Source organism: Hylobates moloch, unplaced genomic scaffold (assembly GCF_009828535.3).
Source record: "Hylobates moloch isolate HMO894 unplaced genomic scaffold, HMol_V3 SCAFFOLD_14, whole genome shotgun sequence".
In the NCBI taxonomy this organism is placed as follows: Eukaryota; Metazoa; Chordata; class Mammalia; order Primates; family Hylobatidae; genus Hylobates; species Hylobates moloch.
Genome location: NW_026652289.1, coordinates 53,820,145 through 53,844,027, shown reverse-complemented (window position 1 = coordinate 53,844,027; position 23,883 = coordinate 53,820,145). Strand labels below are relative to the sequence as shown.

At 56.2% G+C, this 23,883-nt stretch overlaps 1 protein-coding gene across 3 annotated transcripts; it reads left to right on the top strand.

The window, feature by feature from the left end:
• Positions 1-234: 234 nt before the first annotated feature.
• Positions 235-22,838, top strand: CSK (C-terminal Src kinase). Of its 3 annotated transcripts, none has more exons than XM_032174945.2 (14): positions 235-303; positions 820-872; positions 16,056-16,135; positions 16,437-16,550; positions 16,648-16,760; positions 17,094-17,313; positions 18,265-18,358; positions 18,536-18,601; positions 18,678-18,777; positions 18,867-18,957; positions 19,384-19,457; positions 19,557-19,752; positions 19,860-19,946; positions 20,194-22,838. In XM_032174945.2, exons 3-14 carry the CDS (start codon positions 16,121-16,123, stop codon positions 20,374-20,376), a joined length of 1,353 nt encoding a protein of 450 aa, XP_032030836.1. In that variant the 5' UTR covers positions 235-303; positions 820-872; positions 16,056-16,120; the 3' UTR covers positions 20,377-22,838. The 3 variants fall into 3 exon arrangements, with proteins under 3 accessions (XP_032030836.1, XP_058283974.1, XP_032030835.1); XM_058427991.1 differs by adding an exon at positions 8,939-9,068 and having other exon boundaries at positions 235-872; XM_032174944.2 differs by having other exon boundaries at positions 235-872.
• Positions 22,839-23,883: the final 1,045 nt, after the last annotated feature.

Sequence of the window (23,883 nt, the reverse complement as noted above, 5' to 3'; positions counted from 1 at the left end):
GGAGAGCTGCATCCAGAGAAGGCTGGGAGGTTGCTCCCAGGCCGGCTGGTGCGCGCTCTGCGGGAGACCCTCGGAGCCTTCAACGCAGCCAGGCAGGCAAGTGGGGGCAGGGCGTGGGCGCGGACACACCCCCAGCAGTGCCCCCGGCGCCCGGCAGGGGGCGCCGCCCCGCCGGCCCACGCCCCGCCGCGCGCCAGGCAGGCCCCCTCGCGCAGGCGCGCTGCCGCGGGCGGAGGATCCGGGCCGCGCTTCCTCTCGCCAGGCCTGCGAGCTTCCTCCCAGCGGAGCCCCGGGCGAGCCGAGGTTGGCCGCCGCCGCCGAGCCCGCTGCCGCCCTCCCGCTCCTGCCCCACCCGCGCCTTGCCCGGGGGTTTCTGCCGGGGTGGGGTCCGAGCCGGGCGGCCGCCCGGCTGCGCCGCCGTCGGGGCCGTCCCCCGGCCCGCCGTCCCTCCCGCCTCAGCCAGCCTCTGCCCGCCGGAGCCTGCGGGGCGTGGAGTGCGAGGAGCTCCGCGGCCCCGATCGAGCGTCCGGGGCGGCCCCCGGCAGCCAGCGCGACGTTCCAAAATCGAACCTCAGTGGCGGCGCTCGGAAGCGGAACTCTGCCGGGGCCGCGCCGGCTACATTGTTTCCTCCCCTCTACTCCCTCCCGCCCCCTTCCCCCGCCTTTCTTCCCTCCGCGACCCGGGCCGTGCGGCCGTACCCCTGCCTCTGCCTGGCGGTCCCTCCTCCCCTCTCCTCGCACCCGTACCTGTTTGTACCGCACCCCCTGGGGACCCCTGCGCCCCTCCCCTCCCCCCTGACCGCATGGACCGTCCCGCAGGCCGCTGATGCCGCCCGTGGCGAGGTGGCCCGGACCGCAGTGCCCCAAGAGAGGTGAGTGCCTGGCCGTCCCGGAGTGTCCCCTGGAGGGAAGAGGGTGGAGGTCGCGCGTCTAGTCTCTGTTGCTGCCACTGTCGCGTCCACTCCCATTCCCCCCTTCTCGCCCTTCTCCCTTCTCTCCTTTACTCCCTTGCACGGGTTCGAATTCTCCCAGGCGCCACTGTCAGAACCCAAATTGGAAGGGAATGCACGAGGGAGGTACTGCCCTGCAGCTCCACGGACTCGTCTTCTCGGGTCATCTCGAGTCCCCCCCTTTGTGGAGCTCAGAGTAGGAGGTGGCTAGAGTCTGGAGGAAGAGGATCCGTATGAGCCAGGTCCCTAGAGAGAGTGCTGGACTCTCCTGCCGTTCCCTGTCCAGGGCCTCCCCGCAGGTGCCCTGGCTTGCTTGGTTCTGACCCCTCCCTCATTACCCCACCATGACCCTACGGGCTGCAAGCAAGCCCAGGGCCCAGCCACCTCAGGTGAGCAGTTAGAAGCCCAGGTCCTGGGACTGAGCCTGTCACCCTTGGCCTCTCAGAAGACCAGGCCTAAGCCAAGGGACCTCTGACCTTTGGGTGGGAAACCGGGCAGGCCTTCCGCCCGGGTAGAGGTGACTGAGCATTAGCACCATGCCCCCACCTTCTGGCACCCTGGGCAGCCCATTCTCCTAGGCTCTTTGTGGCCCAGACCAGGTGTCAGGAAGGGGTGTGTCCAGCCAGCAGATTTTTGGAGCTTAACTACTAGTTCACTTCCCCGCCCATTTTGTACACCCAGGAACCGAGGCTCAAAGGGAGAAGTTGCTACCCCAGGCCTCTAGTGGAGTTAGGCTGGCTATCCTTTCATCCCCAGCTCTGCAGGGCTGGATGGCTGTGGGTGGAAGGAAACCAGGCAGGCACCTTCACCCACTGAGGACACAGGCCCCCAGCCCAGCCCCAGAGGGACCTTGCTGGTTGAGCACGTGCTTCCCTGCGGAGGGCTGGAGGGAGTGAAAGGGCTTCCGGCTTCAGCTGTGGCTGGGTCGGCTAGCAGGAGATGTGGGGAATGTGTGGTGTGGGGCCATCTGTGTGGTGTGGCAGGAAGGCCCAGTCCTGGCTCCGGCTCTGAGTTGAAACAACCTGGTGGTCAGTCCTGACCCAGCACTCCCCACACCTATGGCCCAGCTGGCAAAGGAGCAGCCAAGTTCAGAATATAAATGGGGTCAGATGGGAACCGTGGAAGCCCTGTCTCCACTGGCAGCAGGCTACAGAGTGGGGACATGGGAGCATTGTGAGAGTGGGGACACCCAGGGGGCCTATTTCAAGCTCCTAGTACCCTGGCGGTTCCAGTGTCTTTCTTGGTTGTGGCCACAGCAGGAACAGGGCAAGGACAGCAGGGGTGAGGTTGGGGCCTGGCAGGATCCTCTGGCCCAGGAGAGCAGGCAGTGCCCTGGAGGGTGCTGAGCAGTGTCTGGGCTCCCTTGGAGCTGCTGGCAGTTTTGTCCTGCTGGGTCCCTGCTCACGATTTAAGATTTTTTGTTTTTTCAGTTTTTTTTCTGGCTGCCCTGACGTGCACAGTGGAGGGGACCCAGATGTCCTGGGCTTGTGAGACTCCCCTCACATGGCCCCACACCCAGCCCTAACTTCCTTTCCAGCCTGAGGGACTGGGGCTGGAGCCTGACATGGTTAGCTCCCTCCCACCCCAGCCAGCCTTTTTATTTTAATTTTAATTTTTTTTTTTACCAACTGTGAGCTGTGAGGGTGCGACCCAGGGTCCCAGGGCCTTTGAAGAAAGGAGTCTGGCTTCTGGCTGGCACATGTGCAGGGATGTGCTTTTCATTGGTGAGCTTGGTGCCCTCCTCCCTCTCAGAAGCAGCTGCTCTTCTCTCTGCATTGGGTCAGGGGCAAGGAAAAAGCAGAAAATGTTCCCATTCACCACCGCAGGGGGGCCAGACCCCAAAAGGCTGAGCCACACAGAGTGGCCCACGGCAAGGGTTGGAAATTTCGGGGACAGAATGCAGCTTCCTCCAAACAAGTATAGGTAGGGGTTGAGGCCCAGTATCCACAGTGTGACATGGCTGCCCCCCAAAGAGGGCAGACCCGCCCGGGTGCAGTTCTGGGCTCCATCTTTTGAAGGATTTTAAAACCTTGAGAGGTCATCTTCAAAGAACCAGGGATGTTGACTGAGTCTGGGAAAGAGAAAGTAGGGACAGATTCTCATATGTCTGAGGGACTGTCCCAAATGAGAAAGGCATCCCATGGCAGAAATTGTCCCAGACACGTGGGCCAGAGCTAGGGAGCAGGTGGGTCCCAGGGAAGTGAATCTGAGCTCATTATAGGGAAACTATGAATGTACTCATTTTCTTGATTTAGAAAATAACAAAACAGCGCTACAGGAAATTTAGAAAATGAAACAAAAATCACCCACTATTTCTTCAGCAGGCAGTGACTGTGTTAGCATTTTGGAGTTCCTTGCCGGTCTTTTCCCCATCTTTTTCCTTCATCGCCGTTGTCACTGGAGTGTGTGTGCCGTGACACCTTTTTTCATTTAATACTGCGTCTGTGGGCATTTTCTCATGGTGCTACGCGGTCTAAGTAACGTTGCTTCTAAAAAGCTACAGAATATTCTAGGCTGGCCTGCTGCAGCGCCATCACCCATACACTGGAGCGTGTGCATTTTTCCCCTCTGTTGCTGTTGTGGTTGTCGTTACTATGAGTCCCAAAAGCAGCCAGGGTGTTGGAGGGCACAAGCAACTTGGCACCCAACTGAATATGGGTTCCAGGCCCAGACATGCCACTTAGGCCCAGGGTGGAGGGACCTTAGAGAAGTCACTGACCTGCTGAGCCTCCTTTATATAAATAACAGGATGGTGACACCTACTTCAGAGGAAGGTGTAAGGACAGTGTCAACTAACTAACCAAGGGACTCTAAAGTGCCTGGCGCAGCCGTTTCTCCACTCCCTCTGTGAATAGGATTGGCATTGTTGAAGGAGTGCCCACTGCTGGCTGCCTCAACCTGTGGGGAAGGTGCCTGAGCCACGGGCCAACGTTGACTGACCACTCATCTGGCAAAGAGGTGGTCTCCGCCTGAGGAGCCCCTCTGAAACCCCCGGCCCTGAGGTTCTAGAATACTATGGCCAGTGCCCTTCCCTGCCTTCCCTTCTCCCCATTACCATATGATTGGCTGGCCTAGGACATGGGGCTGGCCCTGGGAAGATGGGCTGCTGGTTAGGGTCCGGGGCCTGACTCCACCCATTCCCCTTCCGTTCTCCCAGCATCAGAGCTAAATAGACAAGGCCTCTTCTCTCTCTCTTTTGTGTGTGTGTGTGTGTGTGTGATGGAGTTTTGCTCTTGTTGCCCAGTCTGGAGTGCAATGGTGCGATCTTGGCTCACCACAACCTCTGGCTCCAGGTTTAAGCGATTCTCCTGCCTCAGCCTTCCAAGTTGGGATTACAGGCATGTGCCATCATGCCTGGCTAATTTTGTATCTTTAGTAGAGATGAGGTTTCTCCGTGTTGGTCAGGCTGGTCTCGAACTCCCGACCTCAGGCGATCCGCCCACCTCGGCCTCCCAAAGTGCTGGGATTATAGGCGTGAGCCACCGCGCCTCTTCTCTAAGAGCCTGTCTGCCTCCTGCCTCCCAACTCTGGCTAGGTCAGCCCAGCTCGGCATTTTCCCAGAGGAAATAGAGGCCTGCTTAGCCTGAGACTTAGACAAGGAACCCAGGCATCCTGAGCCCCAGCCCAAGAACAGCCATGCCAGCCTCATCTTCCCACCCTGTTCCAGTAGCCAAGGAAGGGAAGGAAGCTGGGAGATTGAGGGTAGGGGGATTCTGGAGCCTCCCAGAGCTTCCCTGGAGGGAGTTGGACACACCAGGAAACTCGTGTTAGCCTCCCCCTCCTCAGCAGGTGTTCCCCAGGTCTAACCTGAGTGTGTATCACTGTGACACACCTGCTTCCTCTTGTTCTACTTTTGTGGAGACCACAGTAACTGGGAGTGCCCTCCTACAGCCACGCCGTGGGCCGTAGCAGGACACCAATCTCTGCTTGGCAACCCTAGGCCTAAGAGACTGTAGCCCCAGATGACCCTAGGGTGGCCCAGGACTAACCTAAGGAAGGGGTCCTCCCCCAGGTGGCCCATTCAGTGCAGAGGTCCCTTGGGCACACGACCTCAGACTCCAGCTGCCAAACTTTGGCCTGTGGAGTATCTCCTCCTCCCTGGTCTTAGTGTAAGGGAAGTGGGCATGACAACTGCCCTCCTGTCCCACAGCTTGGGGTGGGATGAGGTCACAGGGTGGGGTCCGCCCCAAGATGCTGGCCTGGCCTGGCTCGGATGAGAGCCCTTTGGGTGTTTCTCAGTTTCCCCCGCCCTTGGTTGGGGACAGGATGGGTGGAGGAGCAGGCCACCCCCAACGCCCGGCAGGGAGCACTGCTTCCCTTCCCCCTCCCCTCTGGGTCCCTTCATCCAAGGGCTGGAAATAGAATCCGCTAAGTAATGATTAAAGTCAAATTCAGACCTAAAAATAAAGAGCTGGTGAAGGAAGAGCTGGTGCTCCCTGCATGGCTGAGGGGAGAAGTGAGCAGGGAGAGGCTGGCTTTGGGTGGCTGAGCCCCTGCTCCTCGGGATCAGGAGTACTCCACCAGTTGGAGGGGGGTGCTATTTTATCTGCCATGATGTGGCCCATTAAGTGTAGATGGCACCAATCAGGGCAGACTGACAGGACCCATTAGAAAAAAAAAAAAATCCCATTTTTCCCATGGGGAAACTGAGGCCCAGAAAGGAGAAGTGGTTTGTCCAGCGACTATTTGAGAGCTCCCCTCAGCAGGCCCCAAGGGACTAGAGGGCCCTGTGCAGCCCAGCCTGCCCTTTCTGCCTGCTCAGTTTCTCTTCCTGGTTTTGAGGTGCTAAGATGAAGGCAGCTTCTCATCACACACTAGCTGTGCACACACCCTCCAACCGCAGCTTCCCTCCACCCCTCCTTCTGTGGTCTGGGCCCAGAGTCTAAGAACAAGTAGAAGAGAGGCTGCTTGGTGCCCCCCTGGCTGTCCTGATCATGGCATGGTTTAAGCCTCATGGGCAGGCGAAAACCTGGGCATCATCTGCCCCCCTTGGACCCTGGCTGCTGCTTCTCAGCCCAGCCTGACACCTGGTCCTCATGTAGACTGGCGCATCTATCTATCTGCAGCTTGTGCTGTCCGTGCTACAGGGAGACAGGAGGGAAGGAAGAAGAACAAACCCTGAGAGCACCTCTGCTGGCGGGTAGAGGAGACGAGGAGTCAGTGAGGGGAGGCCTGTGGTTCTCACTTCCTGGCAGGGCTGGTAGGAGCTCTGAAGCTGGGGCTCTGCGTGGGCTGGGGCAGCCTGGAGGGCCTCCTGGAGGGGAAGGTCCTGTGAAAGTTGAGAATCGTTTGAAGAAGAAGCATGGTAGGGAGAGGGGCCCTTGTTTGGAGCTTCTGCCCTCTCTAGGGCTGCTGGTTATTTTCTGTGTGTCCCTTGACAGGCTGTTGGCCTCTCTGAGGGGCTGGGGTATGCAGACAAGCAAGTGGGCACAGAAGTACCTCTGCTTCCCAGAGCAGAACAGCCAAGCCCTGGGCAGACCTCCCCTCAGTACCCCCCACCTGTCCATTTTCAGGGTGTCATCTGTCCTGCACAAGGAAAGGTGGGAAGAAAGGTCCCCTAATCAAGGTTCAGACAACTCTGAGCTCAAGTCCCCACACAGCTTGTTCCTCCTCTGTCAGAGATCACCAGTCCTTGCCCTATGGGGTGTTTGAAGGATTAAGTAACTAATGCAGTGCCCCAAACCCGGTTGGGTCAGTAGGCTGTTAACTCCTTTGTTCTCATTCTGCAGCCCATCCTGCTGGAGGAGTGTGTTGGTAACGCCCCCATCTCCCTTAAGTAGTAGCAAGTCTGTCCTTTGTTTTGGTCCCCACAGCTTTACCTTCTGAGCTGTGTGTTCTGCAGGTCCTGGGTTCTGAAGTGGGGAGACCAGAAATCTGGGGACCAAAGTTTTAGACAGCTCATGGGCCTCCAGCCATCAGTCTCCCCACCTAGAATGTGGCCAGGAGACTTCGGGGTGAGGGACAAGAACATGACTTTGAAGGGTCCATTGAAGGCTAGTGCTGAGAGGCTATATGTAAATGCAGGCAAATGAAGATGCAAAGACCACATCCTGTGCTAAGGGGGTTGGGGGAGCAGAGGCCTGGGTTAGGGCCCTGGGGAGGCCCAGAGTCCCCATTGCCCAGCGCACGTAGGTAATTAGGCTCCTGAGCGGTAATTAGAAAACTTTCTGGGCCAGGAATGGCAGCCTCAAGCCGCAGCGGTGCCTGGGGAGTACGCTCCCCGTTAGCCTGCTCTAACCCCAGCCCCCACCTCTCCCAAACTGCTAGATGGGATTTCCGGTCCCACTGAACCATTGGGGGCAGGGGGGAAAAAGCCAGTGAGTTGCTGTAATTTGGTATTTATCCATTAAATCCGCCCCTCTCCTTAGGTCAGGGTGCTGACGGGAGCCCCGGGATGGCGGTAGGGCAGCGTGCACTGGAGCCAGAGCAGGCATTCTTCTGTTCCTTCATGACCCCCCCGGGAGGTGTAGGCATCTCCAAGGCCCTGGTGCCCAATTCTGCTGCTGCTCACCCTGAGACACCTATGCAGTGGGGGTGCTGAGGGACCACCAGCGCAGGCTGCAGGGGTCAGTGGAAGCCCTCCAGCACCCTTCCTTGCCTGATGTGTGGTGGGGAATGTCACAGTGCCTCAGCCTGGTGTCCTCTGCAGAACCAGAGGTGGGGCTGATTTTATTGCTGCCAAACTTGCCCAACTGCTGGTGGGTGCCCCGCCCTCCTCAGGTGCACTGCCCTTTGGAGGGGCGGGCCTAAATCTGAAACTTAATTCTGCCTGTATCTGTACTATGACCTGTAGGCCCTGCTCGGAGCTCCCTGGGCCCCCATCCTGAACCTTCTTCAGTCTTCATTAACTCGCTCTGTACCAGTTTCCAGTCTTAATCCTGGTCTACTTTAAGGCACCCCTCTCTCAGTCACTTTCCCCTAAAATCCTTCTAGCTCCTGCTCCCCTCACCTTTCTTCCTGGAAGCCTTCCCAGGTGGCCCCTGTCTCATAGTCTATTGAGGCACTGAGCATACCAGGCCATGGTTGACCATCCAGTAACCAGGAGAACAGGAGCCAGGTCTGCATTTTATGGTGGTTCCCAGCACCCAGTCCTGGCTTGTGCACAGAGGAGAGGCGGGTGAGTGGTGACCTTGGGTCCCCAAAGGCAGGACCTCCTGAGTCCTTTCCTTCTCCACTCGGATATCCTGGCCCACCAAGCATGGCTCTGGGCACACAGGAAGGCTTCCAAAACACTGGCTCAAAGAATGAGAAGGCAAGGTGGACCTTGCTGCTGTTTTGCCTCCAGTGGCTGTCCCCATCCCCCAGAGCATCCAGCTGGGTCCTGTGGCAGCACCAGAATCTCCGGGGGCCATGGCTCTGAGTTCCCCCAGGTCTTTTGTGCACTTCCCTTTTCAGTGGGTATTTTTAGCTGGGCGTAAACAGTTACTGAAGGCTCCCATGCCCCATTAGGCAGCAGAGTTTTGGCAAGGGGGGAAGGGCAAGGGAGCCCCTTGACCTCCCCTGGCCCTCAGCACGTGCCTGGCCTTGGGGGTCTACAGGTGCTTCCAGAGTAGGAAAAGGGCAGCCTGGGAGTTTCTGGGCTCCCAATTCTCCTTTCTCCCCACTCCTTGTCAGCTTGGGCTCGCAAGAAAGGCTGCCTGAGGCTGCAGCCACTGACCTCAGCGCTTGGGCACAATGCCAGCCTGTTCCCGGGACCCCAGCACAAGGGCTGCTGGGAGCTGGGTTTGGGGCGGGAAGTCACAGTGAAGCACTGGTCCTGCCACATCCTAAGCCCCTTGTCCCCTAGCCTTGCGGGAATGGGGTGACAGCTGCTGTCCCTTTGGGGTTAACTATAGTCCTATTGGTTATGAGACCTCGGTGTGGTACAGCCAGCCTGGTGTCCCCTTTTTTTCAGTTGTTCATTCATTCATTCAGCACTCATTTACTGAGCAGCCACTTTGGGCCCAGCCCATGCAGATGTGAGTCAGACCCTCACTTTCCCCCTGCAGAGCTCCCAGTCCACCGTAAACCACAGGCCACAACCAGTGAGGTTCTCACTGGAGCACGGGGATGTGTGAGAGGCCTTGGAGGCCTCGGCAGCCAACAAAGCTGGGGACCCAAGGAATTCTCCAGAGAGAGGTGATTTACAAAAAGTTTCTTATTTCCAGTTTTAAGGGGGAAGGTAATAGATGCATGTGGCTTTAAAAAAAAATAACAATTTTTTTAAAAGCCCAAAAGGACAGAATAGCAAATGAACAGTAAAAAGTTTCCCTTGAACTTGATCTCACTTTCCCTTCTCATCCTAGAGGCAACCTCTGTTACCAGTTTCCTCTGTCTTTCCAAAGATAATCAAGGCATATTTGAGTTTAGGGAGGTATTGTATTAATACCTCTTTAAAAACACAACTTGTAGTATTCCATAGAGAACCTGCACCTGGCTTTTTTTCACAGCCTTTTATTTTGAGTATTTGAAACGTACCAAAAAGTTGAAGTAATAGTATAATGAATATTCATATATCCTTCATGCAGATTTGCCAGTTCTTAACATTTTGCCACATTTACTCTATCTCTTCTTTTATCTACATAGACGTATGTATGTATTTTTTGCTGATTTGAGTGTTAGTTGTAGGCATTGTATCTTTTACCCTAAGAACTTTAGCGTGTATCTCCTATATAATCACAATGTCATGATCACACTTAAGAAAATTGACATTAATTCCATATTATCTACTATGTCCAATTCCCCTCTCCCCAAGTGATTTTTGTAGCTGTCCCCCCGACCACCCCTTGATACAGAATCCAATTCAAGATCATTTATTGAATCTTGTCATGTTTCTTTAGTGTCCTGTTCAATCTAGAACATTCTCCAGCCCTTTTTTTGTTTTGCTCTTTTATGACATTGACGTGAAGAGTCCGGGCCACTTGTGGATTTGTCTGATTGCTTCTCCCTGGTTGGAGTCAGGTGGAACAGCTCTGGCAGGAACGCCCCCCGGGCGATGCGGAGTCCTCCTCCAGGAGGCACTTAGTGTCCGCGCGTCGCCTTGCTGGTGATGCTTCACTGGATCACTTGGTTCCGGGGGTGTCCGCACGTCTCCCTGTAGTGCAGGTGCTCCCTCCTCTTTCCAGTTAGCCTGTGGGATGGGACTTGGAAGCTGTGTCTGTTCTGCTCCCCTGGCAACTTTTTCTTCAATGACTTGAGCTGGTGTTTTGCCATTTTCCATACTCTATCATGGGGAGTGTTCAGTATCAGCATCTAGAGATCTGCCCTGGCCCCATCACAGCTAGAGCTATGCTGTCCCCTTTCAGGGACGTCTTGTAATTTATCCACCCAGCTCCCCACTGATGGACATAAAGGCTGTCTCCCCATCATCTCCTGTTACTACAGACAGCACTGCAGGGACTGTCCTGTTGTGTTTTTTTAAGGCATGGGTGCTCCAGAAGCAGTTGCTCAGCTGCACCCCCAAGGTTGAGTGGAAGTCCCTCCGTAAAGGAGAAGGAGAGAGTGGGAAGGGAATGGCAAGGCAGGGAGGGAGACAGGGCACAGGTGTCCTGGCAACAGCAGATGGGAAACAGGTCTGGCTAAGGTACCAGAAGCCAGCAAGTCCCAGAAAGGTCAAGTGACTTTCCCAAGGTCACACAGCAAGTTGATGGCAGAGCTGGGTACAGGACTCAGAGCATCTGACACCCAGGATGATGTTCCTGCACTGTTCCATAGAGTAGCCCGACTCTTAAGTTTAAATAACCCCAGGAAGGACCCCCTCTCTGTGCCTGACCCCCGCTGGGTTGTGGCGGCCTAAGTTTGCAGTAGCTCCTCCCAGCCACTCTGGCTCTCAGCCTCTGACCTGCAATGGGAGGGTCTCACCTTCTGGAGATGTTTTAAGGAGGGGACCCCAGCCTAGGCACTAGCTGGGAAGCCACTGAGCCATCTTGTCTGCGGCCACTGACGTCAGTGCTTGGGCACAATGCCAGCCTGTTCCCGGGACCCCAGCACAAGGGCTACTGGGAGCCGGGTTTGGGGCAGGAAGTCAGCGTGAAGCACTGGTCCTGCCACATCCCAGTCCCCTTGCCCCCTAGCTCTGTGGGGGTGGGGTGACAGCTGCTATCGCTTTGGGGTTAACTATAGTCCCATTGGTTATGGGACCTCAGTGTGATGTAGCCAAGCTGGATTCCCCCTTTTGTTTGTTCATTTATTCATTCATTCAGGGGTCTCATGACCCCACCAGGGAGGAGCCGTCCAAGAGTTAGCAGCTCCCACTTGCAGGATGTCTGTGGCAAGGCAGGCGCTGTTCTGGTGCTAAGAGCTCAACTCCAGTCCTCACAGCAGCCCCCAGAGCCAAGGGGTATCACCAATCCATTGCACAGATGGGGAAGCTGAGTCCTAGAGTCACAGCCAGCAGAGTAAAGGTGATGAGTTTAGCCCTCTTCCCTGTTTCCAGACCCTCTGAGGCCTTCAGAGCCCAGCTCCTTGAGGCAGCCCACCCCGACCACTCCTACGCTTACCCTTCCCTGAGCACCACCCCTGTTCCCCTCATAGCTGCTTCTGCCTCCTCCCTCGTCTCCCTTCCCCCTAGGCTAGTGTGGTCCCCATGGCAACTCCTGGGGCCTGTCTGGCAGGGAGGCACGGGGCTGTGGGGAGGGCTGGCTCAGCAGCTCAGGAGTTTGACACCTGAGTGGGACAGGATGCTCACTCAAGGTGTGGCCCTAGGGACACCCGCCTTGCCCCTGTGGGCCTCACTTGGGGTTCTCATCTGCAAAATGGGGATAATAATAGCTTCTCTGTCTCAGCGTTGTTAGAGGATGTGATGAGCCATAACGTGCCAAGGACAGGGCCTGGCACAGAATAAGTGCTCAGAAAACAGGGCCTGTTATTATTTTTATTGTTATAATCAAGGCAGTGGGGAGGCGGTGGTGGCAGTAGCTGTAGGCCAGGAAGGGAGTGTTTGCAAACTGACAGCTGGAAGGGTGACTAACAGCGCAGCAGCCTCCGCGCCCCCCTGTGGTGGCAGGGAGTTTGGGGAGGAAGGGGGAGGCATGGGGATGTGGAATGCTAGCAGCGCCCCTATTCAGAAGGACCTAAAGGTTGGGGGCCCAGCCAGCCCTAGTGGGACCCTAATTCAAGCTCTGTCACCCCTAACTAGCTATGTGACTTCAGGCAAATTGTTCAACCAGTTGAGCCTCAGTTTCCGCTTCTGTAAAATGGAGGTAAGAGGGTTAGAAGAGTTCACAATCCTCCTTCCCTCCCTGCCACCCCCACCCCCACAGCTTACAGTCCACGGGAGGCAGGGGCAAGGGATGGTTCCTGTACTCAGTGGTGACTGAGTCATGTGGATGGAGGCAGGTTTCAGGCTCATCCTCCTTGGGCCTCAGTGTCCCTGCCTAAAGAGCAGGGGTTGATGGCCTGGCCTCTGGGGATAGGAAGGGCCCTGTGTTCTGGGAGGAACGGAAGCTTTTTTGTCCAGGGGATGGGGCAGGGGCGTACCAGACACTTCGAAGTTCAGGGTTTCATTCCAGCCCCTCCTCAGCCAGCTTGCAGGAGATACCTGTCCTCCCCTTCAGGGTAAGCAAGACTTAGAAGGGTTGAGTCACTCATCCCAAGTCGCACAGTCAACAGAGCCAGGTATTAAGCCCAGGCCTGACTATAGAGCCAGGTGTGCGGCCTGCAAGTGTTGGTTCTCCCTGGCTGTCTCCTCCCCAGCTCCTTCTGCTCTCCACGATCACATGCTCCCCTGCTGAGGCCCCATCGCCCTCAGAGTCAAACCCTGGTTCCTCACATTGGCAGTAGAAGTCCCCCTGCTGCCTGGCAGAGTTTATGCCAGGCCTACTCGAAACCATGCCCTACAGTGTCCCCTAAGCAGTGGTGCTCAGGGTGGACTCTGGAAGCCTGTGGGGTCCTAGAGCCCCAGATGGACAGGGTCTGCCTTCCCCCTTCCCTCACCATCGGCTTCCACCCAGGCCAGTTTCTCATACTGTGCCGGTCCCCTGCCTGACACCTTTGCTCAGACTGCTACACCAACCTGGGGTGCCTTCCCTGGCCCGCCCTCTGCCTGTCTAAGCCCTGCAATCTTCAGGGGTCAGCCCCAGAGCTCCCTCCTCCAGGGAGCCTGTCTGAGCTCTGCAGTCCGTGCCTACTTCACATCCCCAGCCCTTTGCACTAAAATGTCTTCTCCCGTGCCACTGCACTCCAGCCTGGGCAACAGAGCAAGACTCCATCACAATAATAACGATAATAATAAAATAAAATGTCTTCTTCCACTGGGGTTGGTAGCAATATTTGTGACTGTCAGCCTAGCCCCCAGACCTGATCCACTGTATCAAAGAGCCCAGCAAAGAGGCTCATGGAGGAGTTTCTCTTCCAACACTGTGACCACGAAGATGCCACTGGCCCTTTCTCAGCCTCAGTTTCCTCACCTGTAGAAAGGAAACAGTAGTTCTAGCCCCTCTGCTTCCTGAGACAGGTCCAAGGGGGCTGTGGGCTGGGATTACAAAGTATGTATGTGCAGATGGGTGGGTTGCTGCTCTTAGGGAATGGGGTTGGCTAGGGTAGCTTTTTTTGGGGAGTCAACTTTATTGAAGTAAATATATGGTTGACCCTTGAACAACACAGGGGTTGAGGGCATCAACCTCCTCCCTGCAGTCAAAAAATCATATATTAACTTTTGACTCTTCAAAAACATAACTACTAATAGCCTGTTGTTGTCAGAAAGCCTTGTAGATAAAGTTGATTGACACTCATTTTGTTTGTTATATGTATTATATACTGTATTCTTACAATAAAGTAAGCTAGTGACAATAAAATAAGAAAATCATATGGCCGGGTGCAGTGGCTCACACCTGTAATCTCAGCACATTGGGAGGCTGGGGCAGGCGGATCACTTGAGGCCAGGAGTTCGAGACCAGCATGGCCAATATGGTGAAACCCTGTATCTACTAAAAATACAAAAATTGATCTGCTGTGTTGGCGCACGCCTATGATCCCAGCTACTCAGGTGGTCGAGGCATGAGAATCACTTGAACCTGGGAGGCGGAGGTAGTTGCAGTGAGCCGTCAATCACCCCACCACTGCGCTCCAGCCTGGGCGACAGTCTCACTGTCTCAAAAAAAAAAAAAAAAAATTATAAGGAAGAGGAAATATATCTACTATTCTTTAAGTTGAAGGGGATCATTATGAAGGTCTTCCTCCTTCACATTGAGTAGGCTGAGGAGGAAGAGGAAGAGTTGGTCTTGCCATCACGGAGGTGGCAGAGATGGAGGTGGAGGAGGTGGAAAGGAAGGCAGAAAAGGCAGGCACACTCAGTGTAACTTACTGAAAAACATCCAGCCACGTGTGGTGGCGCATGCCTGTAGTAATAGCTACTCAGGAGGCTGAGGCAGGAGGATTGGCTGAACCCAGGGGTTTAAGGCTGCTGTGAGCTATGATCACATCACTGCACTCCTGCCTGGGCAACAGAGTGAGACCCTTTCTCAAAAAAAAAAAAAAGAAAAAGAGAAAAAATCCATGTGTAACTGGACCTGTGCAGTTCAGACCCGAGTTGTTCAAGGGTCCACTATACACCAAAAAGTGTGCTGATCGCAAGGGTACAGCTCAGTGAATTGTCACAGAGTGGACCCACTTCATGATTGGGCTCAGACAGTCCAAAAACCAACCCCAGAGGTCCCCTTGCATTCCTTCCAGTCTCCCTGTCCCAAGAGCAGCTATCCTGACAGCATGGATTAGTTTGGCCAGATTTTGAACTTTATTCAAATGGAATTACATAATATGTACTTTCCTGTGTCTGGCTTCTTGGTTAACATTTTATTTATTTATTCATTTAGAGGCAGGATCTCGCTTTGTCGCCCAGGCTGGAGTACAGTAGTGTGACCTTGGCTCGCAGTAGCCTTGACCTCCCCAGGCTCAAGCGATCCTCCCACCTCAGCCTCCTGAGTAACTGGGACTACAAGCATGCAGCACCACCCCCGGCTAATTTTTGTATCTTTAGTAGAGACCAGGTTTTGCCATGTTGCCCAGACTGGTCTTAAACTCCTCCTGGGTTTAAGCCATCTGTCTGCCTCAGCTTCCCAAAGTGCTGAGATTACAGGTGTGAGCCACTGTGCCTGGCCATCATTATGTTTTGAAATTTATTGGGATTGGCCAGGCACGGTGACTGGAACCTGTAATCCCAGCATTTTGGGAGGCCAGGCGGGTGGATCACCTGAGGTCAGGAGTTCGAGACCAGCCTGGCCAACATGGTGAAACCCCATCTCTACTGAAAATACAAAAATTAGCTGGGTGTGGTGGTGCACACCTGTAATCCCAGCTACTCAGGAAGCTGAAGCAGGAGAATCACTTGAACTCAGGAGGTGGAGGTTGCAGTGAGCCGAGATTGTGCTACTGCACTCCTGCCTGGGCGACAGAGCCAGACTCCATCTCAAAAAAAAAGAAAAGAAAAGAAATTCATCAGTGTTATTTAATGGTTGGAGTTTGTGTTCGAGTTTATTTAATGGTTGGCGTTTGCTGCCATATGTAGTCCCTTTTGTGAATATGCCACTGTTTATCCATTTTCCTCTGGATCGGCATCTGGGCAGCTCCCAGTTTGAGGTTTATTACAAAGCATGCTACTTGTAGCCCTTCTATGCCTGTCTAGGCAGACACATGCCCTGTGTCCTCTCGGTGTGTACCTAGAAGTGGGGTTGGTATACGTTTAGAGATGCTGCCCAGGCAGGATTCTGCAGGTGAAAGACCCAAGGACCCACAGAGCATAAGGGACTTTCCCAGATCACACAGCCCCTTCTCAGAGCTGCCCCGGGGCCCCTTTCCCCACAGAACAGTAGCTGGAACCAGGCCTGGGGCTGATGGGCAGGTGTCCATAGTCCTGCTAGCCCTCCAAGCCCCCTTTGCTCCTTTCTGTCAGTCCTGGAAGGCCCCCTGTGGCCTTAGGGTTGGTGGCTCCCTCTGCCCCTGGGGGTCCTCAGCCCTCATGCTCCTCTACCCAGTACCATCAGCCTGCCAGGACTGGAGAGAACGGCCCGTGTGTCAAATCCCAGCGCAGGACGCTCTTGGCACCTGTTCACGCCCAGTGAGGAGCCAGATCTCAGCAGTTGGGGGGCATTTCTTCAGACCCCTCCTCAGTCTTCGTGCTCTTCCCCACAGCTCTAATGGTACCAAGTGACAGGTTGGCTTTACTGTGACTCGGGGACGCCAGAGCTCCTGAGAAGATGTCAGCAATACAGGTACCACAGGGGTGAGGGTCTGGGACATGCAAGCATTCCCACCGGCCCCAGCGGGGTGCTTAGTGGAGGAGAGAGGATGCAGCTTAGATAACCCACTCCCCTTTTTCCCAGCACTCAGTCAGATACAGGCCTGGGGAAGTGGGGGAGTCTCAACAGGAAGGGACCCAGGGCTCGTTCTCCGGGCATAGCACCTCATCGAGGTTCACAGAGGCCAGCTCAGAGACTGTGACCACGAGGGTGCACGGGCAGGTGGCTGGAGGGGGCCCAGGCTGCACCCGCCCATGTGTCACCTGTCTTGCAGGCCGCCTGGCCATCCGGTACAGAATGTATTGCCAAGTACAACTTCCACGGCACTGCCGAGCAGGACCTGCCCTTCTGCAAAGGAGATGTGCTCACCATTGTGGCCGTCACCAAGGTAATCAGGTGACGCCCACCCCACCATCCCACTGCTGGGCCTTCCCTCTGCAGGGGGAGGTGGGCCTGAGAGCCTGTCTGGGCTGCCCTCTCCCCAGGACCCCAACTGGTACAAAGCCAAAAACAAGGTGGGCCGTGAGGGCATCATCCCAGCCAACTACGTCCAGAAGCGGGAGGGCGTGAAGGCGGGTACCAAACTCAGCCTCATGCCGTGAGTACCACGAGGAGGGGTTGGGGAGGGAAGGGGCCTTGGTCCTCCTGAAGGAGCATCAGGAACAAGCAGGGAGGCCAGAGTGAGGGGCTGGGGTGTTGGGGAGGGCCTCAGGAGGAGATGCAGGGCGCTGGTGCGGGACCTCACAGAGCAGGGCTGGGGGCAGAGGCAGGAGGGTGGTGAAGAAGGGACAGGGAGCAGAAGAGGAGGGCCTCAAATGCCTGACGGAGCGAGTGCGAGCCACAGGTGCCAAGCAGAGGGAACCCCTTCAGAAAGGGGAGCCAGGGTCAGTACCTTTGGGCCACCATGACCTCCAGCCCTGCTGCTCCCCAGTTGGTTCCACGGCAAGATCACACGGGAGCAGGCTGAGCGGCTTCTGTACCCGCCGGAGACAGGCCTGTTCCTGGTGCGGGAGAGCACCAACTACCCCGGAGACTACACGCTATGCGTGAGCTGCGACGGCAAAGTGGAGCACTACCGCATCATGTACCATGCCAGCAAGCTCAGCATCGACGAGGAGGTGTACTTTGAGAACCTCATGCAGCTGGTGGAGGTGAGCTGGGGGGTACCCACGGGGCCTTGCTCCCACCCTCACACACCCTAAACCCATCTGTAGCCTTTGCACACAGCCCTGGCTTCTAGCTCCAGCCCCTTCTCCAGCTCTAGCTTCTGCGTGGTGACCAGCCATATGGGGCAACTTCTGTGAGCCCTCATTTCCTCACACCTTGGTGGAGCAGCTGCTACGTGCCAGGACTCACCTCTGACCCCACAGTGCCACCATGAGGAGGGGAGCCTTATCCTCATTTTATAGACCAGGAGTTGAAGGTTCAGAGCAGTTAGGGGACCCACCTGAGGTCCCACAGATATAATTTGGTGCCAGGACTGGAATCTGAATCTGTCTGATCCCAGAGCTAACTTTCCTCCAGCCACTCACAGACCTGCATGCCCAGAAGCGTGTGCAGAAACATGAGCCATGCGCCTTGATCGCCAGGGCCCCTGAGGCTCTCGCACCTGCACGGACATGTCCACGGGTCCCTGCAGCTTCCCAGGCCAGCTCTGACAGCCTTGGCCAGGCCACACCTGGCATCCGGTAGCCACAGGCAGCCTCCTGTGTCCCTCTGTATTCACTCTCATCTCCTTCCCCTGCTGGCCTGGCTTGGCCTGTGGCAGGTGAGGGTGGGGTCCTGGGCACTCCTGGCTAGAGGCTGGTTTCAGGACTGAGCCATGGGTTGCCCTCTGCATCGGATACCCATGGGGCTCAGAGTGGTAGCAACAGCTGAGTGTCTGTCCAGCAACCGCGTGTAGGGTGGCATGGGAAATGGGCCATACGTCATAATCCGGGACTTCCCTAACCCCTGCCCTACCAGAAATGGGGGGCCCTCCCCGCTCAGTGACTCCAGGCTGGGCGGGGCTGGCCTCTGCCGCCCTCTGGTGGTCAGGCCTGGACGGTGCATATGGGGCACCTTGGGCTGTCTCTGAGCACCCTGCCCCCCACACCCTGCAGCACTACACCTCAGACGCAGATGGACTCTGTACGCGCCTCATTAAACCAAAGGTCATGGAGGGCACGGTGGCGGCCCAGGATGAGTTCTACCGCAGTGAGTGCACCCCACCCCAGACCTCTTGCCCACCCACCTCCTCCCACGCAGGCTTCCTGGCACTGCCCCCATCCAGGAACCTCCAGAGAACCCCACGTGCCTGATAGTCCAGTCAGCCTCTGTCATCCTAGCCATGTCCCTAGTGGCCTTCAGGCCCTCACTGGCCCCTCCCCACAGGCGGCTGGGCCCTGAACATGAAGGAGCTGAAGCTGCTGCAGACCATCGGGAAGGGGGAGTTCGGAGGTGAGCTGGGCCGGGCCGCCTGGGGGGGTGCCGAGGGACTCGGAAGTTGGGAACAAGCCCACCTCTCTGCCCCCAGACGTGATGCTGGGTGATTACCGAGGGAACAAAGTCGCTGTCAAGTGCATTAAGAACGACGCCACTGCCCAGGCCTTCCTGGCTGAAGCCTCAGTCATGACGTGAGTGGGGGCAGGGTAGGGGGGAGGTTGACGTAGGCTAGGAGTGGGGCACCGGCTTCCCCTTTCTGACCACTCTCGTCCTGCCCCAGGCAACTGCGGCATAGCAACCTGGTGCAGCTCCTGGGCGTGATTGTGGAGGAGAAGGGCGGGCTCTACATCGTCACTGAGTACATGGCCAAGGTGGGCACCTGCCGAGACCCAGCACTCAGGCTTTCCAACTACCCCGAAACCCCCACTGTGCTCTGGGGCCCCTGCTCCCTCAGTCCCCTGACCCCAAGTGAGCTTTTAGGTCACCAGGGCTGAGCTTTTGTTCTGGTTTACCATTTATTGACTGTAACATTGGACAAATCATGTCACCTCTAAGCCTCAGCATCACATCTGGGAAATGGAGAGAATAACAACTTATCTCAGAGATTTGTGAGAGTCAAGGGATAAGGCATGAATAACACAGAGCAGTGTCCAGCATGGATGTCTGGGCCCCTCCCCACTCCTTCCCTGTCTCACACCTCCCTGGAGTGTCAACACTCACCTGGCCCCAGCGTGCTGTGTGAGAAGGCTGTAGGGCACGTCTGACCTCTGGACCTGGTCTGTCCTTCCTGCCCCCAGGGAAGCCTCGTGGACTACCTGCGGTCTCGGGGTCGATCAGTGCTGGGCGGAGACTGTCTCCTCAAGTTCTCGCTGTGAGTGAAGCAGCCTCTTGGATGGGTAGGGTTCAAGGGGTACCCTGCCCTGCTATGGGAGCCCCAGTCTGAGGGGACATGTGGCTGGCCTACCCCCAGAGATGTCTGCGAGGCCATGGAATACCTGGAGGGCAACAACTTCGTGCATCGAGACCTGGCTGCCCGCAATGTGCTGGTGTCTGAGGACAACGTGGCCAAGGTCAGCGACTTTGGTCTCACCAAGGAGGCGTCCAGCACCCAGGACACGGGCAAGCTGCCAGTCAAGTGGACAGCCCCTGAGGCCCTGAGAGAGAAGGTGGGGCTGGCCTCCCCTGGGTCCTACAGAGGTGGGCAGGAGTCCTGGGTCACTCTCCACCCCTGGAGTCCCAGGATCTGACGCTGCTTCTTCCATCTACATGGCAGAAATTCTCCACTAAGTCTGACGTGTGGAGTTTCGGAATCCTTCTCTGGGAAATCTACTCCTTTGGGCGAGTGCCTTATCCAAGAATTGTGAGTATGGGTACTGGGATCAGGGTGGCTCTTGGAGCACCGGAGGGGTTGGCAGGGGCATGAGCCTCCTTGGGCCCTGCCTCCTCAATCAAGGCCTGGAAGCCTCAGGCCTGCCCTGGGGAGCTCACAGGCCACTCTCCGGGCCTGGGTCTGCAGCAGGGCTGATGGGCATCCCTGAGAGGCTGCTGGGTAGATGTACTCTCTGGGGCCAGGCCCTGGACTGACTCCTGCCTCCCCCTGGCCACAGCCCCTGAAGGACGTCGTCCCTCGGGTGGAGAAGGGCTACAAGATGGATGCCCCCGACGGCTGCCCGCCCGCAGTCTATGAGGTCATGAAGAACTGCTGGCACCTGGACACCGCCATGCGGCCCTCCTTCCTACAGCTCCGAGAGCAGCTTGAGCACATCAAAACCCACGAGCTGCACCTGTGACGGCTGGCCTCCGCCCGGGTCATGGGCCTGTGGGGACTGAACCTGGAAGATCATGGACCTGGTGCCCCTGCTCACTGGGCCCGAGCCTGAACTGAGCCCCAGCGGGCTGGCGGGCCTTTTTCCTGCGTCCCAGCCTGCACCCCTCCGGCCCCGTCTCTCTTGGACCCACCTGTGGGGCCTGGGGAGCCCACTGAGGGGCCAGGGAGGAAGGAGGCCACGGAGCGGGAGGCAGCGCCCCACCACGTTGGGCTTCCCTGGCCTCCCGCCGCTCGCCTTCTTAGAGTTTTATTCCTTTCCTTTTCTGAGATTTTTTTTCCGTGTGTTTATTTTTTATTATTTTTCAAGATAAGGAGAAAGAAAGTACCCAGCAAATGGGCATTTTACAAGAAGTACGAATCTTATTTTTCCTGTCCTGCCCATGAGGGTGGGGTGGGACCGGGCCCCTCTCTAGGGACCCCTCGCCCCAGCCTCATTTCCCATTCCGTGTCCCATGTCCCGTGTCTCCTCGGTCGCCCCGTGTTTGCGCTTGACCATGTTGCACTGTTTGCATGCGCCCGAGGCAGACGTCTGTCAGGGGCTTGGATTTCGTGTGCCGCTGCCACTCGCCCACCCGCCTTGTGAGATGGAATCGTAATAAACCACGCCATGAGGACACCGCCGCCCGCCTCGGCGCTTCCTCCACCGATCCTGCCTGTCCTGCCCGGTCGTCCCTCCCATGCCATCTTGTCCATCCCCCTGTGTCTGTGAGTGGGGCTGGGTGGGGAGCATGGCCGGGAGATGTAGCCACTGCTTTGTGTCAGCTGCACGAGTGAGTGTCCTGTGTCTGCCCTCGGGGAAGTGCTCCCCACCCGCCCTGCTGTCCAGCTGCCACCGGACCCAGCTCCGGGGCCCCATCCACAGGATGCTGTCTGGGGGTTCCAACTGCCTCCCCTGCTGTTTTCAAGCCTGTAGCACAAGGAGGGCTAGAGCCAGGGACGGGAGGGAGCCCAGGCCTGCACAGATGGGAACGGGGTTCTAGTCAAGCCCCCTGTGCAAGAGAGAGAAAAAGCAATGGTGGGCCCGGTGGGCTTCCTCTGGTAGGAAGAGAAGTGTCTCATGCCTGAGAAGATGCTGACCTGGAGGGGGATGGGAAAGCTCCTGGTTGGTCTCCAGTTTCACCCACAATGTCACAGCTTTGCCCTGTCCCCACCCCTGCCATGTGCCAGGCCTTAGGTCATACCAGACTTGGCAGGGGCTGAGGATGCAGGGCAGAGGGGAGATCCTGGCACCTTCCAGTCAGGGGGACTCCCTCCCCACCCCACCTTGTCGGGGAACATATAGAGAATGTGGACCAGCCATGAGATTTTCTCCCCTCACTCAGGTTGTCCAGTCCAGGGGCAGTGGTCAGTACAGAACCTCTGAAGGTGTGAGGAGGCTTCATGGCTTCATGTATTCCCTGAGGCAGGCAGGTGGGGTGTTCCCCTTGTCCTGTTGGGGCCCTGACCCTTCCTCTACCAGCCAACAGGACCTGAAAGCCAGGGAGATCTGACTTTGAAGTCTACCTTGTGTCTGTTCCTCAGCCCCGCTGTAGTTCCATCCACCATGATCTCTCCTGGCCCAGTGCAACAGCCTCCTCTCCGCCTCCACTCCATCTTCTCTGCACACTGCCAGACTAATTTTTCTAAAACTACACCATTCATTCAACAACAAGTATTTGAATACCTGCCGTTTGCTAGGACTGAGGTTCATCAGTAAGCAAAACACACCCCGTGGAGTCCACAGTTGGGAAGACAATCAAATAGTCACATATAGACGGTGACAAACTTAAGTGCTACATGAGGAACACAAAACATGGGAATCTTTGTAGATCAGGGAGGGCTTCTGGAAAGAAGCGGCTTTTAAGCTGAGATCAGAAGCAGAATGAACAGGTTGTACGGCAGGAGTTAACAGCATTCCAGGAAGAGATGCTGAGACTGCAGGGAGGGCAGCTTTGTCTCAGATCTCCAAGAAAGTGGGTGAGGATGGACAAACCGCCAGGCCTGAGAGGTGAGGCTGTGGCTGTGGCAAAGACTTAGCTTTTATCAAACAGAGAATAATGGGAAGCCAATGACAAGTTTGATCAGGAGGGTGACATGTCAGGTAATTGTTTTTTGTTTGTTTGTTTTTGAGATGAAGTCTTACTCTGTCACCCAGGCTGGAGTGCAGTGGTGCCATCTCAGCTCACTGCAACCTCCATCTCCTGGGTTCAAGCGATTGTCCTGCCTCAGCCTCCCAAGTAACTGGGATTACAACAGGCATGCGCCACCACGCCTGGCTAATTTTTGTATTTTTAGTGGAAACGGGGTTTCACCGTGTTGCCCAGGCTGGTCTCAAACTCCTGACCTCAAGTGATCCACCACCTCAGCCTCCCAAAGTGCTGGGATTACAGGCGTGAGCCACTGCACGCAGCCCAGATATGTGTTTTTGAAATCACCCTAGCTACTGGTAGAGGAGTTTCAGAGAGTACAGTGAGGACTGGTCCAGATAAGAGATGGTCTCCAGAGAGATTTAGCTCCAGAGCTAAAATTGACTGAACTTGGCTATGGATTCAGTGTGAGAGTGGAGGAGAGGGAGGGGCCGTAGCAAGGCCTGATTGAGCAGAACGGATGCAGGGAGGGCAGCAGGGGGCATCCGCTGAGTGAGGACGGGAGACTCATGCTTAGGAGGGAGTATCATGAGCTCTGTTAAGGACATGTTAAGGTTTTTGTTCTTTTGAGACAGGGTCTCATTCTGTCGCCCAGGCTGGAGTCCAGTGGTGCAAACAAAGCCCACTACAGCCTTGACCTCCCAGGCTGAAGCAGTCCTCCTGCCTCAGCCTCTCAAATAGCTGGGACTACAAGTGCATGCCACCATGACTGACTAATTTTTAAATTTTTTGTAGAGATGAGGTCTCCCTATGTTGCCTAGGCTAGCCTTGAACGCCTGGGCTCAAGCAGTCCTCCCGCCTCGGCCTCCCAAAGTGTTGAGATTACAGCCGTGAGCCACCACACCCAGCCCCACATTGAGTTTTAAGTGAGGCTTTGAAACTGCCAAGAAGCTGGGCGCAGTGGCTCACACCTGTAATCCCAACACTTTGGGAGGCCAAGGCCAGCGGATCACTTGAGGTCAGGAGTTAGAGACCCGCCTGACCAACATGGTGAAACCTCATCTCTACGAAAAATATAAAATTAGCTGGGCGTGGTGGTGCACACCTGTAATCCCACCTACTCCAGAGGCAGGAGAATTGCTTGAACCCGGCAGGCAGAAGTTGTAGTGAGCCGAGATCACGCCACTGCACTCCAGCCTGGGCAACAAGAGCGAAACTGCATCTCCCAGAAAAAAAAAAAAAAAAAAAAAAAAAAAAGTCAAAAAGAGGAGGTTGACCACGTCAGTGCCATGTTGTAAAAGCCGAGGGAAAAGAACTTCAAGAGGGGGAAGCTACCAGGGTCCCCGCCTCCCAGAAGGCACAGAGATAGAGGCTGAGTCTGCCCCTTGGTTTTATTTATTTAT